Genomic DNA, 18,594 nt, shown 5'->3' on the forward strand with positions numbered 1-18,594 from the left:
ATCCGTAAGGAACTAAAGACCCCTCAACTTCCCAACCCCCAAACACACACACATCAACCATTCACCGTGGGTAGACTGCTATCATGAATAGAACATTGTACAGATGAGAAACAAAACTCTCCCCTAAATCCCTGTGTCACCCCCTCTCGTAGGCCTGGGGGCAGGCAGGGGTTTGTTTCAGAGAAACGTTGAATAAAGATAATTTAGAAAATGGGCTCCAGCACACTGCAGCCTCTGTAAATCCTCCCTCTGCCGTCCCCCACTCACCCCAAGGCTCCCCTGCTTCTGTTTGTTTTGATTTTGTTCCCAGAAGCTGAGTGGGGGATTTGAAGGAGGGGTGTGGGTGAGTTAGTGTCGGACAACTTTGAGATGCATGGCGATGGTTAGACAGATTGGCTGAGTTAGTAATGTCTTACCTCAACTATACAGAATCCCTTTCCCTCCCTTCCGCTTTTAAATGCACCAGTGAAACGCACTTTTGAACAATCTAAAGTCTGTTGAGAATTACATTATTTTCTAAACAAAATACTTGCTCGTAAGTAAGCATTTCACTGTAAAGTCTACACCTGTTGTATTCTGTGCATGTGACCAATCAAATTTGATTTAGATGAAGATGGGAAGGGGACAACTTGGTCAGTCTATTGTCAAAGGAACTATGAATTGAACACAGATTTCCTGTCATGACTTCAAATTCCACATCTTGACTCGTTCAAACTTAGATTACATAACACTTCCATGCAGTTTGTTAAGGACCTGTAAATAAAGAATTATTACTATGAGCTATTTGTGCCAAGGATTTATATTTACCTACTAACCTACCCAAAAGGTTATTAGCAGGATTTAGGAGATTAGTAGACACAAAAACACCCATTGCATTCTCACTGTGTTATAAAAATGATACATTTATTAATGTGCTATATTTCCATTGTTATTTCTCTGAAAAGGTCATTGAAGCCCAAGAGAACTGAGAAGCACTGTAAGGCAAAACGATCAAATGCACAATCCTGCATTCTCAAGAGTCGTGACTGACCTTTCAACACTGACACAGAAAGTGCCATTTACACACAAGTAATTAGGTACAATTTATCTGGTTGTTTCCTAGACACAGTGTCAAAGGAAGCAGTAACTTAAACCTGAAATGTCTCAAAGAGCACAGAGAGTCCTGACCTTCTCTTCCAAATAAGATGTATTGTGCAGTCAGACACTTAACATTCCTGCTTGGGTTTCAGTTACACTGGGCCTGATCCCTAAAGTATCACACAATGCTGGTATAATGAAAGGTACACAGCAATCACACAGTTACGTTTCAGAAGCCACAGGAGGCATTCATTTAGATGCAATCACCGTGTTCTAAATACGTGTCTCTAAAATGTTTTTAAAAATTCCAGGGAAGGTGGATGATATGAGAAGACAGTAGTGAGAGGTCCTGTTTTGTCTTTTCATGTAAAAGTTGCTATTGCCAGGACTACCAGAAATGCAAGTGTATCATTTCAAAAATCAACGCAGTAGACATTCAAACCGATTCAATGTCTGCTGGTCCTTTAGCTTTGCTTGGCAATGGCACAAGTTCACATTCAAAGGCGACACGTGACTTTGGAGCCTGATCCAAAATGACATTTTTCCCTTATTGAACATTCCAGTCTTCTCTAGTTCCAGCGCAGTTACATTTGCCTATACTTTAGGTCTGATAGTTTTGGTGTGATGATTCATTTAGTTGGGGGTTGGGAAACATTCCTACTTTGAATAACATACAGGATGTCAAATAAACAGTTGGACTTTTTGACTCACACTTAACCATTTTATTACATAAATTATTTTCCATATATAACAAGTATCCATTATTTCTTTCCACACTGGTTGAGATGACAAATCTACCTGCAGAATTGTTTCAAAAAACATTGTTTTTGTACATGTAAACTACTGCCATAGTATTCATGAGGTTGTGTATTGACTGTAAAGTCACAATGGACGAATTGGACACTAATTTACAGCATTAATATATGACATATAAATGTAAAAGATAGATTCCTTTTATATATATATATATATAATTTAACATCAACATGACAGTTACATTTCCCTATGGACCAGCATCTACCCAACAAGGTGAAATAAAAAAGAAATTACATTGACGATCATGACAAAAACAAAGATTAGTTTAGAAAAACTTCAAGTGACATCTTGTAAAGATAATGACAAGACACGGGAAGGATTAGCTTCATTAAAAAATAATGGAATAACTTCTTAGCTTTTTCTCTTCTTGCTAAATATCTAGGCTAACTGTCAAGCATGTTTCTGTCCTGGAAAGGAACCCATTACACTTTATATGAAATGAATAATAAATTAAACTAGGCCTATTAACAAGTAGCTTGTGTAATGCTGTTCATAGTAATAAACTGGTATTTCTTATTTTTTTCTGAGAAAAAACACTAGTGCCTCTTCTTTTGTCCATATAAGTCTATCATAAGTCCACATTCATCTTGTAAAGGCCAGTGTATAAGGAGAAGGGTGACTTCTTGCTTTCAATAAAGAAAGGGGGTCCCTAAAGGGGGAGAGTGGGGGGACATTTTAAATAAAACTATCAAGAGTGGGGGATATGTCATGGGGGGTAGGGGGGCTGGAGAGGCACTTCAGTTCATTTAACTAGGCCTACTTGATTCTAAACCCTTGTCTGTTCACTAGCAGTTCCCCACAAATATTTGAAGTGTGATGGCTGCAACAATGCAGAGGCCCCTAAAACAGAGAGGAAAGAAAACAGAAACTGGACTGGTCCAATGTTTATCTTAAGTCTTAATAAAGCCACACTCCAAGGACCATTGAGACGAAACTAAACAAATAGGCATAAGAGTTTAAAAGGTAGCCCAGAAGTAATGGATGCAATGCCCAATGAGGAGTATTGTTACAATGAAATCAAATTTGGTTCACTTCTCCTTAAACAATCACTTTATTGATCTTTACACTCCAGAAGAGTTTCGACCTAGGATATTCCATGAGTATCCTAGGCCTAATTTGCAAATTGAATTGGTGGTCTGAATGTCCTGTCCATTATTGTGTCCCAGATTAAGGCATCACATCAAAATATGAAAAATCCATTAGGCCCATAGGAGATTACTAGGAGCAAATAGTATTCCATTACACCAAACCCACGTGCTCATTAGATTGGACCCGTCCCTGTCACAACAACAGGCCACATTAAACAGACCACATTCGTTTCTCAATAGAATATCCGTGCAAGAGTGATGCATAATAAGGCCATATAGCTCGACAACTGCGGGGAACTAGAATTTGAGTCAGGAGGACATATCTCCTCTGTTTTCGATTCATAGTCTTCATCCTCATACATATCGTCCATATCTGGCTGGTCTGAAATAACACTATGGTCTCCAATCTGGCACAGTTTGCTCATGTTCTCCTTGACTACCTCACAGAACGGCCTTTCCACCCCGTCGCACACACACTGGTTTAGTAGCATGCCATTTGGGATGAATAGCATCTGTTGTATTGTGGCCTTGCACCTGGACGAGCATTTCCTGCCATTGAAGAGTTGCCCACAGTAAGACAAGTAGGCTGTCAGGGAGGAGTGGCAGCCGGTGTCCTCCTCGCATCGTTGACGGGCCTCTGTGCATCCTATCCCCCCCGCGTCTCCAGGATACCTCCGGGGGAGGCATGGCTCAATCGCCCGCTTTGCATCCCTACACTCCATGTCCTGACCACAGTCACACCTCTCAAGGTAAGGGCCATTGCGGGTGTGATTCAGTCTTATCAACGCGTTGATACAGTGGCTGGGGCATTGCCTCCTGGTGCCTCTGATGTTTCCTTCACAGGCGGCTAGATACTGGCTGTATGCAAGCTCACAGTCTGCCTCCTCATGGCATCGGAGCAGGGCTTGCCAACATATTAACTGGGCATCTAGCGCCAACAGCACCGATGAGAAGAGCGCCAGAGCGCTGCACCAACTTTTCATGCTGGAGAGAGCTCTAGTTCGGCGATGCGCACATTTTCCTCCAGTTAGTGCGGGACAGCCAAGTCTATGATGAATTTAAAACGTAATGTAACTAATAAACCCATTTAGTATGAGGCGTTTATGGTCCAAACATAAATGTGTTTAGTAGGCCTAGCTACAAACCTAAAGATGTCCCCGTCTTTCCAATACACGCTTGACAGTTGTGGAATAACAGTCCGTTTTATGAGGGTGAATGAATCCAGTCTGGGACGGATGAGTAAAATTGTTGAAATCCTTTGCATAGATTCAGCTACCCTACAAACAATACACCCATATCCTCCGCAAAACTGTCACAGTCGTGTCAGTAAAAAAGGAACAAAAAGTGACCACATGCGCAGTCCAAAGTTCGGACACCTACTATCCACATTTCATGCCCTCGTTTTAAAGCATAACTCTTTTGACTCCTGTTTTCAAAATACGTCCAACTTCCTTGGCTTTATAAAACGTTCATATTTTCCGTGTTCTGTATTCCATACTATGTTGGTTGAATTCATTCGAACTGCCTCTTCTCACTGTCGCATTTTCTCCCGCTATGTGTCTTTGTCCCCCTCTTGCAGTTACGCTTCACGCTTCGTTAATCTTTCCCCCACAACACCCCTCCTTTTCCAGAAAAAGAAAGGAAAGTTTTCCTTGCCCCCTCTCCCATTTACAATCCTGGTCAACGATTGGTCGTCGTTGAGGAGTCCGTGGGACTCATTTCTATAGCAACGTAGTTTTTGGCAATCTGCTCGTCATACAGGATAAATAAAATGTTTATAAATTTAATGAAACTCACGACCTGTGTGGTCCCCCTTACAAAACACGTCAACGTTTGGGGAGGTAGTGAGTGTGGGGCGCACACAAGCCCCCTAGCAGTCGACAGAAGGCATTCCATTGCTAGAAGCTCATATCTGCACCCACTGCTCCAATTTTAAGTGCAGAAAAAAACTAATCTGTTCCTTTTTAGCGATAACCCGAGGAGGGAAACCTCTATGAAAACCGTCGCACAGTGAGGGTTTCACTTAAAGTTCTACAAATTGTCACCCTGTTCACTCTCCCTCTCGCTCTTCTTTCTAGTGAGTTTTTAAGCCCTGATTGATAGAACAGAATGGAAGAGAATAGTATTTTCTGGCCCGTTTCACGCCAATTGTGTCAGATTGGCCATGCAGTGGCACAGTGTCTTTCTAGGCTGAAGATTGTTCACGCCCAGCGCCTATCAATAGAGGAAGGTTTCAGCATCAATATATTTTACAGCTCTCCCCTTTCACACCGCACTTGAAAACTACCAATAGCTCATGCTTCTCTGCTATTAAAATGCTAACTAATGTGTTTTGAAAAAAGAGATTGGAAAACCCCGTAGCGACACCCGGGCTGTCTGGAAATGTTACAAGCAGTTGCTGCCCTGAAAAACACTGTACACTTTTGCAAAGAGCCATTGATTCTGCCAGATGGCTGAGCTTATTATCAGACTTCACTGGAATGTAAAGTTGCCACTAATAATGGTAATAATATATATTTTTTATAATAACATCATTATTTTGGTTAATTTAAGAACGTGGTTATAACAATGGTTATAACAACTATAACATAATCATTTGGCCTATCAGTATTGTAATGATAATAATTTAATGATAATAAACCTTGATCTGATTAGGGGCTAATGTGGATTTTGGATTAAATTCAGTTTGTCATTAATTCAACAATCATTAATCAACAAACATTCGGATGAGGTTGTATTTTTGTCTCCACCTAGTGTTCAGGACATTAGGTTTTGGTTTTATAGCATCAAACGATGGCTACTTTAAATTATATGTTATAAATCTTCTGTCCTAGAGTTTCTGAAAAGATGGTCAGGCTGGCTGGATAACAAATGGAGAAACATGAAGCATACATCATAAAAATCTGTTTATTATGGTTTCAATAGTCAGTCAAAAATCAATAAGGTTCATACAACACTGAACAACAAAGACGATGTAAAAGAAGCAAAGAATGGACAGGAAACAGAAACATCATGAACAACATGTCTCTTCCTGAAATATCATCTTGAGATCAACCTGAATCACCCCATAGGGTGACTGGAAATGAAAGAAGCTCTTGTTGTTGGCTTTAAAGTATCATTGCAGGTCACACACTTTAATACAGAGATATATGTATAGGTGATCAGGCTCTGTAAGACTTGAGTAAGAATGAATTATATTCACACTTGTTTGTTTTGCTTCATGGAACTGACAAGAAAGCACAAAGTAGCTATCACATAAAACAAGCTACTAAGGCATGTTCACCATCCTTTCTTCAAATGCAATTTCTGTAATGTCACAAAAGGACTGTTCAACTATTACAAGACATGAACCACTGTATTAAATAAATATATATTGTATATTACTAAATAAGGTTGACAAACCCCTCTCCCGCTCTCACCTGCGTCTTTACTTAGTGATACAACAACAATTCAGACAAATACCAAGTACACTATGTTCATATATGTTCATAGTATTGTGTACTTATTAAACACTATGACCAGCACTCAGCCATAGGATGACATTTTCAAAGACAGCACTTGACATATCATAGCAGCTAAACGACACCAAACCACCGGCACAAAACAGCACTGAGATGGAGAGGTCAGGGGTCAATATGAGGACAGGTTAAAGGCCAGAGTTGAAAGGTTAGATGGGTTGGCATCACAGAGGACGAGCTGTCTCTTAGCAAGGCCCCAACGAGTTAATGACCATAGACTAGATGGACGACAGAACAGGCTAACTGCAAATACATTTACACCTGCAATAGATATAACAGACACTTGATTTGTAATGTACTGAAAGTGGTCCCAAGACAAGAAAGTTTGATTTAGTCTCACAATTAATATGACTAGTTGATATACTTTGTGCCATTGTCTGAATGGTTTTCTGCGAAGGGTCTTTGGCATAAGACTATTACTCTAATTCCCCCACAGCTTAGACAGTGTTTACTCTAATTCCCCCACAGCTTAGACAGTGTTAACTCTGATTCCCCCACAGCTTAGACATTGTTTACTCTGGTTCCCCCACAGCTTAGACAGTGTTTACTCTGATTCCCCCACAGCTTAGACAGTGTTTACTCTGATTCCCCCACAGTTTAGACAGTGTTTACTCTGATTCCCCCACAGTTTAGACATTGTTTACTCTGATTCCCCCACAGCTTAGACAGTGTTTACTCTGATTCCCCCACAGCTTAGACAGTGTTTACTCTGATTCCCCCACAGCTTAGACAGTGTTTACTCTGATTCCCCCACAGCTTAGACATTGTTTACTCTGATTCCCCCACAGCTTAGACAGTGTTTACTCTGATTCCCCCACAGCTTAGACAGTGTTTACTCTGATTCCCCCACAGCTTAGACAGTGTTTACTCTGATTCCCCCACAGCTTAGACATTGTTTACTCTGAATCCCCCACAGCTTAGACATTGTTTACTCTGATTCCCCCACAGCTTAGACAGTGTTTACTCTGATTCCCCCACAGCTTAGACATTGTTTACTCTGATTCCCCCACAGCTTAGACAGTGTTTACTCTGATTCCCCCACAGCTTAGACAGTGTTTACTCTGATTCCCCCACAGCTTAGACATTGTTTACTCTGATTCCCCCACAGCTTAGACATTGTTTACTCTGAATCCCCCACAGCTTAGACATTGTTTACTCTGATTCCCCCACAGCTTAGACAGTGTTAACTCTGATTCCCCCACAGTTTAGACATTGTTTACTCTGAATCCCCCACAGCTTAGACATTGTTTACTCTGATTCCCCCACAGCTTAGACAGTGTTAACTCTGATTCCCCCACAGCTTAGACAGTGTTTAACCTGATTCCCCCACAGCTTAGACAGTGTTTACTCTGATTCCCCCACAGCTTAGACATTGTTTACTCTGATTCCCCCACAGCTTAGACAGTGTTTACTCTGATTCCCCCACAGCTTAGACATTGTTTACTCTGATTCCCCCACAGCTTAGACAGTGTTTACTCTGATTCCCCCACAGCTTAGACATTGTTTACTCTGAATCCCCCACAGCTTAGACATTGTTTACTCTGATTCCCCCACAGCTTAGACAGTGTTTACTCTGATTCCCCCACAGCTTAGACATTGTTTACTCTGATTCCCCCACAGCTTAGACAGTGTTTACTCTGATTCCCCCACAGCTTAGACAGTGTTTACTCTGATTCCCCCACAGCTTAGACAGTGTTTACTCTGATTCCCCCACAGCTTAGACATTGTTTACTCTGAATCCCCCACAGCTTAGACATTGTTTACTCTGATTCCCCCACAGCTTAGACAGTGTTTACTCTGATTCCCCCACAGCTTAGACATTGTTTACTCTGAATCCCCCACAGCTTAGACATTGTTTACTCTGATTCCCCCACAGCTTAGACAGTGTTAACTCTGATTCCCCCACAGCTTAGACAGTGTTTAACCTGATTCCCCCACAGTTTAGACAGTGTTTACTCTGATTCCCCCACAGCTTAGACAGTGTTTACTCTGATTCCCCCACAGCTTAGACATTGTTTACTCTGATTCCCCCACAGCTTAGACAGTGTTTACTCTGATTCTTTGGCCAGAAGCTGCTGCAGTATGTCTGTGTGTGTGAGGCAGTGTTGACTGTATGTGTGTGTATTCAAAGCAACATGACTATCAACGTTTGTACATGATCATAGATCATATGATATCTTACATAGATCCTTTGTTGTACAGATAAAGAAAGTAGGGGAGGGAGAGAGAGAGAGCAGGAATTCAGTCAGCCAGCCAGATCACATGAGATTGCACTTCTCAGCGGACTGTTTGAGGTCTTCCAGTGTGGCCTGGGCCTTGTCCTTCAGCTGGTCCATGTCCACATTCTGGATGTTGGTCAGCTGGCCCAGGACAGACGTTTTGGATGCCTCCTCCTTGTTGTCGTCAGCGATCATCTTGGCTAGCTCTGTGGGCAGCTCCACGTCATCCCCCGCCTGCTGGATCTGAGTGTCATCCAGCTCATTCTGGGTCGCACACACAGTGGAGACAGAAACACAAACACAAACACACAGGCCAGTGAGAGAGGGTGTAGGGAGCGAGGGCAAAGGAAAGGGAGAGGAATGAGATGATTGAGACATAGGGAGAAAGGAAAGAGAGTACAAACAGAACACATTTGGATGGTGTTTTTGCTTCAAGGACACAACCTAGATCTGACCCTGTAATAACTGTAATAACATGTAGAAATGTAAGAAAATGCTTGAATCAAATATGCAGAATCAGTAATGGATGTACCTTTGGCAGTCTGTATTTGTCCCGGAAGTGACTTCTAACTGTTGCCCGCTCAGCTTTCTTCTGGGCAAAACTAGCATCTCGTTCCTGCCTGGGGAAAACCAGAGAGAAAATGGTTAACAGCGGCTGAAATAGTGTCGCTGCATGTAATCACACACACACACACACACACACACACACACACACACACACACACACACACACACACACACACACACACACACACACACACACACACACACACACACACAACGTATGCAAAAGGTGGTATAATCTCGAGTCCTTACTCAAGTTGATGCTTCATAACAAATGTTTCCTTCAGTCCACCTCCATAATTCGACTGAAGGATTAAGGATTTAACGGCATTAATGGCAATGTGAGGACAGATGCTGTAATGATAATTTTATTCATCCATCAGGCTTTTTGTAATATAAACATGTCATGGTCTTTAGTATGGAACGTTGTTAGATTTGTTTGTAATGCGATGTATCACAAATGCACAAATTCATTGGTTACTATTAACCACATAGCTCAGCCATCGCGGTTAGAGTGTTGGGCCAGTAATGAAAAGGTCGCTGCTTCGAATACCTGAGCAGACAAGGTGAAGAATCTGTCTATGTGCCCTTGAGCAAAGCACTTAACTCTAATTTGCTCCAGGACGCCATACTACTATGGCAGACCCTGTAAAACAATACATTTCACTGCTTCTATCTGGTGTATGTGACAATATTAGATTTTTATACCACTGTGGATCTCATAGTGAGGGCTGAAAGAAAAGAACACAGGGAGCCCTCTGCTGAGCTGCACTCTGACTCAAGAGTGCAGGCCAACAGAAGGTGGACAAGCAGCAGTAACGCCTGGGGGTAGAGGAAGAGGGAGGGAGAGAGAGGGAGAACGACAGAGAGAGGCTGTGCTCTTGCAGTGAGACCCAGATGCAGTCTACTGCCGGTCCACTACTCTACTGGGGAATTATATTCAGACTTCTGGGATGTAGAGCAGCATTGACTGACTGACTGACTGACTCACTGACTGACTAGCACTCATCTACTTCTACAGCTGCCAACTTAGTGAACCCACAGAAACCTAGGATCACACCCCTCTACAGAATTATATACCCTTCCAACCCAGAGCCTAGGACAACACCCCTCTACAGAACTCTACACCCTTCCAACCCAGAGCCTAGGACAACACCACTCTACAGAACTCTACACCCTTCCAACCCAGAGCCTAGGACTACACCCCTCTACAGAACTCTACACCCTTCCAACCCAGAGCCTAGGACAACACCACTCTACAGAACTCTACACCCTTCCAACCCAGGACCTAGGACAACACCACTCTACAGAACTCTACACCCTTCCAACCCAGAACCTAGAACAACACCCCTCTACAGAACTCTACACCCTTCCAACCCAGAACCTAGAACAACACCACTCTACAGAACTCTACACCCTTCCAACCCAGAGCCTAGGACAACACCCCTCTACAGAACTCTACACCCTTCCAACCCAGAGCCTAGGACAACACTCCTCTACAGAACTCTACACCCTTCCAACCCAGAGCCCAGGACAACACCGCTCTACAGAACTCTACACCCTTCCAACCCAGAGCCTAGGACTACACCCCTCTACAGAACTCTACACCCTTCCAACCCAGAGCCTAGGACAACACCACTCTACAGAACTCTAAACCCTCTGAACTCAGAACCTAGGACAACACCACTCTACAGAACTCTAAACCCTCTGAACTCAGAACCTAGGATTACTCCACCCCAGAACACTGACTGACTAGCACACCTCATTTTACAGCTGCAAAACCAGTGAATCTACACAACCTTGGATCACCTCACTCTACAGCACACCCAGACACCACAACACCCCATCACCATGTCCTATGCCCTACACCACCATACAAATATCATTATACTGCAAGCCTTGTGTTGAGGTAAATCAGATATTTATACTTCACCACCACGTACAGCAATACTGCAATACTACCCATTTGGTAACTCCAGCAGAGGGCAGACAAGAGACAGTTTGTGTTTTCCGTGGCAGCCCTCTTAGTATTACTCAAATAATCTTTGTCCCTAATTTTCCAATAATCAGATTAAAACAATCACTGAAAATGTGAAAATGTGATATAAACACCTGAATAGGATTAAACTCTTTCAAAAGACAAGACTAGACCTACACCTTGCACCAAACATTCCCGAAGTAGACTCCATGAACCGAGGTGACGTCATGTGACCTATGTGATCATGCCAACAGTGTGGTCTGAATGACAGCATGACATCATAATGCATACATACAGTACTGTAAACAATGGCATGATACATGTGCATGGCCAATGACAAGGTCATATCCCTATCATTCAGGGGATACAGGGCCAGCCCTGGGCATAAGCAACATAGGTGGTCGCCTCTTGTTATGTCAGTCACTAACAGTCACTCAATTAGCCCATGTCAGCTAATATTTTTTAGATTGGTAAATTAGTCTACCTAGCTATCTAAACTTGTAGTAATCATGGCCGAATTACCAACCAGGCACGAAGGGCCTGACCTCCAGGAGGCACCAATTGATTTTGTTAGACACTCTCATTCAGATATCATATAAACAATTCATGGAAAAATGGGGGGAAATTCATGGCAAAAATCATGGCCTCCCCAACCAAATCTCGCCTTGGTCCCCCAAAAGGCTAGGGCTGGCCCTGAGGGGATATATACTGAGTGTACAAAACATCAAGAACATCTTCCTAATATTGAGTTGCACCCCCTTTTGCCCTCAGAACAGCCTCAATGTGTCGGGCATGGACTCTACAAGGTATCGAAAGCGTTCCACAGGGATGCTTCCCACAGTTGGCTGGATGTCCTTTGGGTGGTGCACCATTGTTGATACACATGGAAAACTGTTGAGCGTGAAAAACCCAGCAGCGTTGCAGTTCTTGACACAAACTGGTGCGCCTGGCACCTACTACCATACCCCGTTCAAAGGCACTTAAATATTTTGTTATTCCCTTTCACCCTCTGAATGGCACACATACACAATCCATGTCTCAATTGTCTCAAGACTTAAACATCCTTCTTTAACCTGTCTCCTCCCTTTCATCTACACTGATTGAAGTGGATTTAACAAGTCACATCAATAAGGGATCATAGCTTTCAGTCTATGTCATGGAAAGAACAGGTGTTCTTAATGTTTTGTTCACTCAGTGTATATTCACAGTGGCATTACTGTTATCTTGCCCACCGTGAATGAACATGAGCATGTAAACCACCACACAGCAGCACATAAGCCAGCGCTCTTTGAGAGCCAATGGTAGAGCTCCTGATGGCACTGAGATGACGAGTCTTGTGTCTTCTCCTCTCAAGGGCATCATATAACCAGGGGATGTCATTGTGACTACTGTGCCTGATAACATGATTATATATGACATGCCACTGCAAACAACCCCATTCCAACAACCCTATTCTCCTTGGATTATACAGAGCACTGACACCAGACTTTGTGCTATGATATATTGTATGGCGGTAGCCACATTATAAGAGCTCACCTCCCCTGAAGCCCAGTGTAATGTATGATGGTATGGGATTGAGGTCAATGTGGGCTGTGGACAGTTGAGGCTAGTCTCTGAGGGGAGTCAGTGGATGCTCCACCATGTCTGACATGTCAACAGCAAACAGGCTCTTTGTCCTGGAGCCTGGAGCCATGTGACCTTAAGCCAGGGTAGTGCCCTGTAGTACTACCCATTTATTTTTAATGAAGTATACTTTTCATATAGATACAGGTGTGTGTGGAGGCACTGCACATGATCAGACACATTTCGAGGGTATTTTTTTCACCGGACAAATATATGTTCAGACCTATGAACTTTTGTAGAGTCATCGCTTTCAAACCTTGAGGACATCTTCTCCTCTCACATAGGGGAATTTGGAGTAAAGTCAATTAAATTATCAGATTTGTATGATATGGCAATGGGTTTCTTAGTTATACCCAGATAAAAATACATTTCAAGATCAGAGATACTCACATCAGACGAATTTATTCTGTTGAGGTGTCTTCTCTTTGTGAACAAAATTAATATGGAGGCCTACATCACAGGGACATCCAAGAAAGGGGGGAAACTATTTGGAGAGCTCATTGAGGATGATATTCAATACATTTTTAGATAAATTGGACATAAAAGTAACTGAATTCATGTTCTAGAATGAATCTGAAGACACGTATCAACCTGAAGCATTAGTATATGACTATTGGGAAACGAGCCCGTTTTACAGTATAATTGGGCATTAAACTCACTGTGATTACTGACACATTTTTGTTTTTGGATTAGGCTATTGCAAGAATTCAAATGGAAAACCGTCCTATACAATTCTTGAAACCTGAAAGAAAACTCATGTATCGAGTGTAGCAGCTGTGTGGTGAGCTCGAGAGAACGCCGTGGATCCCACTGATGCGTAAAATAGTGCATGGCGCACTGGGGCTTGTAAAGGCACGCGCTCAGCAGCGTCTTTACATTGGACATTACACAGAATAAACTCCGCTTTATAGTACGCAACCCTTTCAAAATCTATAGGCTATTCAAATGGATCGATAAACTTGGGTTTGTTCTTACTTTTCCTCCTCTAACTGTTGTTGATATTGTTCAAATTCCTCCTGGGTCATTCCTGCCGCTGCGGCTTCCGATTTCTCTCCTTCGGGCTTTTCCTCAGTCAAACCCCCGGTCAGGTTCTTCACATGCCCTCCCACCATTTGTTTCACCATAAAAGCCATCTTTCTGCCTCTTAAGAGTCCGTTAATGACCGGGTCAGAACGTGGACCTTTGATGCGCTCTTGATGAAAGCTGAGTAAATCAATGTATATCCATCGAAGTGTCTAAAAAATATATGGAAAAAGTCAATACAATCATCCAAATGTTTTACTCTCGACACTCCGTCGTGCACCGCTGTGAGGGATTGAGAATAGACGCGTTTCAGCACCAGTGCCAATGGACAGCTCCGCGTTGAGTGGGGAAGTTAGCAAGAGAGGACGTGGCTGCACAAATATCTGAGCCAACAAGTTTTATTCTCAACTCTACCAATCGTGTTTTTTTCCTAACCCAACCTCCACTCCCTCTGCCCAATCCCACGGATCGCTGAATTACGAATGCGCTTTCATGATGCGCCCTAGCACCTCACGTGGGTTCCGGTGATTCGCCGTCTTATTATAACTCACTATTGAGTCAGACAGGCACTCCTCACATTCACAACGGACTCCGGCAGAGACAGACACACGTGACGAGTCAACTACCGTGTATACTAGTTGTTTTGTATGGTTTTGATGCCCGTGCGTCTTTGGGGTCATTTTGTGCGCTTTTTTGTTGTTGTGAAAATCAAAGGGTTTCCGAACGCACTTATGTCATAAACTCAGCAAAACTGCGTTTATTTTCAGCAAACTTAACATGTGTAAATATTTGTATGAACATAACAAGGTTCAACAACTGAGACATAAACTGAACAAGTTCCACAGACATGTGACTAACAGAAATGGAATAATGTGTCCCTGAACAAAGGGGGGGTCAAAATCAAAAGTAACAGTCAGTATCTGGTGTGGCCACCAGCTGAATTAATTACTGCAGTGCATCTCCTCCTCATGGACTGCACCATATTTGCCAGTTCTTGCTGTGAGATATTACCCCACTCTTCCACCAAGGCACCTGCAAGTTCCCGGACATTTTTGGGGGGAATGGCCCTAGCCCTGACCCTCCGATCCAACAGGTCCCAGACTTGCTCAACGGGATTGAGATCCAGGCTCTTCGCTGGCCATGGCAGAACACTGACATTCCTGTCTTGGAGGAAATCACACACAGAACAAGCAGTATGGCTGGTGGCATTGTCATGCTGGAGTGTTATGTCAGGATGACCCTCCACCTCCAAATCTATCCCCATCCAGAGTACAGGCCTCGGTTTAACGCTCATTCCTTCGACGATAAACACAAACCGGACCATCACCCCTGGTGAGACAAAACCGCGACTCATCAGTGAAGAGCACTTTTTGCCAGTCCTGTCTGGTCCAGCAACGGTGGGTGTGCCCATAGGTGATGTCTGGTGAGGACCTGCCTTACAACAGGCCTACAAGCCCTCAGTCCAGCCTCTCTCAGACTATTGCGGACAGTCTGAGCACTGATGGAGGGATTGTGCGTTCCTGGTGTAACTCGGCAGTTGTTGTTGCCATCCTGTACCTGTCCCGCAGGTGTGATGTTCGGATGTACCAATCCTGTGCAGGTGTTGTTACACGTGGTCTGCCACTGCGAGGACGATCAGCTGTCCGTCCTGTATCCCTGTAGCTCTGTCTTAGGCATCTCACAGTACGGACATTGCAATTTATTGCCCTGGCCACATCTGCAGTCCTCATGCCTCCTTGCAGCATGCCTAAGGCACGTTCACGCAGATGAGCAGGGACCCTGGGCATCTTTCTTTTGGTGTTTTTCAAAGTCAGTAGAAAGGCCTCTTTAGTGTCCTACGTTTTCATAACCGTGACCTTAATTGCCTACCATCTGTAAGCTGTTAGTGTCTTTACAACCGTTCCACAGTTGCATGTTCATTAATTGTTTATGGTTCATTGAACAAGCATGGGAAACAGTGTTTAAACCCTTTACAATGAAGATCTGTGAAGTTATTTGCATTTTTACGAATTATCTTTGAAAGACAGGGTCCTGAAAAAGGGACGTTTCTTTTTTTGCTGAGTTTATGAAATAAGCCGATCCTATTTGGAGTTATACATCACTTATGATTTATTTTGCGTAATTTGTCCTGTGTAGTATAGTCTAATACTATTTTTATTAAAATATGACTGTGGATGAAGGAATATTATCTGTTTTCCACTGAGCGCACATAAACATGTGTCTCATATGAAGAGGGCACGACAAAACCTATTCCCGCTCAGGAGACTGAAAAAATTTGGCATGGGTCCTCAGATCCTCAAAAGGTTTTACAGCTGCACCATACAGAGCATCCTGACTGGTTGCATCACTGCCTGGTATGGAAACTACAGGCACTACAGAGGGTGGTGCGAACGGCCCAGTACATCACCGGGGCCAAGCTTCCTGCTATCCAGGACCTCTATACCAGGTGGTGTCAGAAAAAGGCCCTAAAAATTGTCAAAGACTCCAGCCACCCTAGTCAAAGACTGTTCTCTCTGCTACCGCATGGCAAGCGGTACTGGAGCGCAAAGTCTAGGTCCAAGAGGCTTCTAAACAGCTTCTACCCCCAAGCCATAAGACTACTGAACATCTAATCAAATGGCTACACAGACTATTTGCCGTTACCCCCTGTATATGGCCTCGCTATTGTTATTTTACTGCTGCTGTTTAATTACTTGTTACTTTTATCTCTTATTCTTATCTGCATTTAAAAAAAAACTGCATTGTTGGTTAGGGGCTTTTAAGTAAGCATTTCACTGTAAGGTCTACACCACTGTAAGGTCTACACCTAAAATGTGATTTGATTTGATATGCAGTGGGGGAAGGCAGTTGTCTGCTGCTCAGGGAAAGAGAGAGCGAAAGAGAGAGAAAGAGCAAGAGAGAGAGAGAGCAGCTCCTGCAGGCAAACTGGTGTGTAATTGCATTTGAAAGGAATGTTGCACAAACCTCAATAAACAGTTGTCCATGCCCCTGATAAAGGCTATTTGCTTTATGGTTTACACACAGACCACACACTCACATCATTCAGATCTGTTTGATCCTTCACCGCCAGGTCATTAACCTATCTCCATACACCACAGTACAGGAGAAGAGAATGGTGTTACAAATTCATGAGACCAATTAGAGATCAGAATGGGTCCTTTTTCTAGGCCTAAGTGTGTCGGTAGGCCTCTACTGTAGGGGTCGTCATTAAGACAATATTCTTTAAATATTTGGATACAGATCCTGTCTTTCTCTTTCTCTCTCTTCTCTCCCTCCCTCTGTCTCTCTACCCCCCCTCTCTCCCTCCTCTCTCTCTTTCTCCACCCTCTCATTGTCTTAAATCCCAAAAAATGTGAAATGTATACTCTCCACAGATACAGTATGAGGTGCATCTTCAATCAACAACTTTTGCGTCATGATGTGCGCAGCACGCCTGACACCAAGAAGCATGCCCTACTTTCCAGTGGATTAGGAGAGACAGATCATGTCTCAATGCACTCTGTCACTGGCTTAACAGACCCACCTGGGTAGTTTCAAATCCCCTGGCTGCCAAACTTCAAAGCCTCCTCTACATAAAGTAAATTGAATTATAACTTTCCAAATAAGTATGATCGAATTGTAATCTGCGTAAAATGTAAGAAGAATTGACACCGTGAGGAGATGTTTCTTATTTAAGCACAAGTGTTCTCCTGGGACCTGCTCTCTGTTCACAGCTCAGGTCTCGTCTTGTCTCACACACTGCTCGTCATGAGTCACCATTCAGCCCTGGATAAGGAGGTTGCATACAGACCCATATTAATATACATTATGTCAATTATACAGACACACAGTATATAGACTGCAGATACCAGTGGGACCCGGGTGTTTGAGGGCATCCATTCTTCTGCAGGCCATGTCACATGAGCGTGGTGGTGGTAGACACTGATATTGATACAGCATGGTGCTTCAGCTTTTCTACATTCTATATACTCATATAGATTCTACCTGTGTCTGGAACTCTATTGGAGGGATGTGACACCATACTTCCACAAGAAATTCCATCATTGGGTGTTTTGTTGATGGGGGTGGAAAACGCTGTCTCAGGCACCGCTCCAGAATCTCCCATAAGTGTTCAATTTGGTTTAGATCTGGAGACTGAGACGGCCATGGCGTATGGTTTGAATCGTTTTCATGCTCATCAAACCATTCAGTGACCTCTCGTGTGTGGATGGAGGGATTGTCATCCTATGGGGGCATAGCCATGGTAGCCAAAATAATGGCCTGCCCAGCATTTGTATACATGACTCTAAGCATGATGGGATGTTAATTGCTTAATTAACCCAGGAACCACATCTGCTTTCAATATACTTTGTATCCCTCATTTACTCAAGTGTTTCCATTAGATTGAATATTCTGTGAAAATGACCAATGGAGCTATATGCAAAGCATAGACGTGACGCATGAGTGCGTTAATGAAAATGTCTCACACAAACCCTTATATAATGAGCATGCATGGACAAGCACTTTATACACAAACCCCAACAGAACTGTGTGGGCACAGCTGGCCCTGCCTCAGCCTCAGCCTGCCTGGATCAGCCTATTTCTGTGTTTGTGTGTCACAGTGTAGCGTATGGAACTGTAGCTGAGGGGCTTGGTTGCTGTGACCTCTGAGACATAACCACAGTTCAGTGTGAAGGGGGTAGATGTAG

General features: G+C 43.3%; 2 protein-coding genes across 2 annotated transcripts; both read right to left on the minus strand.

Annotated features, from left to right (window-relative positions):
• Positions 1-882: 882 nt before the first annotated feature.
• On the minus strand, positions 883-4,820 carry LOC129834687 (growth arrest-specific protein 1-like). The gene has a single exon (XM_055899904.1). It carries the CDS (start codon positions 3,962-3,964, stop codon positions 3,215-3,217), a length of 750 nt encoding a protein of 249 aa, XP_055755879.1. The 5' UTR covers positions 3,965-4,820; the 3' UTR covers positions 883-3,214.
• A 1,054-nt stretch (positions 4,821-5,874) lies between these two features.
• Positions 5,875-14,385, minus strand: LOC129834688 (complexin-3-like). The gene is made up of 3 exons (XM_055899905.1): positions 13,859-14,385; positions 9,251-9,338; positions 5,875-8,982 (listed from the first exon to the last, which is right to left on the minus strand). Exons 1-3 carry the CDS (start codon positions 14,014-14,016, stop codon positions 8,758-8,760), a joined length of 471 nt encoding a protein of 156 aa, XP_055755880.1. The 5' UTR covers positions 14,017-14,385; the 3' UTR covers positions 5,875-8,757.
• Positions 14,386-18,594: the final 4,209 nt, after the last annotated feature.

The sequence above is a fragment of the Salvelinus fontinalis genome, chromosome 35, assembly GCF_029448725.1.
Source record: "Salvelinus fontinalis isolate EN_2023a chromosome 35, ASM2944872v1, whole genome shotgun sequence".
Taxonomy (NCBI): Eukaryota; Metazoa; Chordata; class Actinopteri; order Salmoniformes; family Salmonidae; genus Salvelinus; species Salvelinus fontinalis.

Bases quoted from the DNA above. Each gene is read 5' to 3' on its own strand.
- LOC129834687 (XM_055899904.1), bottom strand. From the start codon at position 3,964: ATGAAAAGTTGGTGCAGCGCTCTGGCGCTCTTCTCATCGGTGCTGTTG.
- LOC129834688 (XM_055899905.1), bottom strand. From the start codon at position 14,016: ATGGCTTTTATGGTGAAACAAATGGTGGGAGGGCATGTGAAGAACCTG. The intron at 9,339-13,858 runs GTAAGAACAAAC...GGTTTTCCCCAG, and splicing joins CAACAGTTAGAGGAGGAAAA to GCAGGAACGAGATGCTAGTT. The intron at 8,983-9,250 runs GTACATCCATTA...TGTGCGACCCAG, and splicing joins ACAAATACAGACTGCCAAAG to AATGAGCTGGATGACACTCA.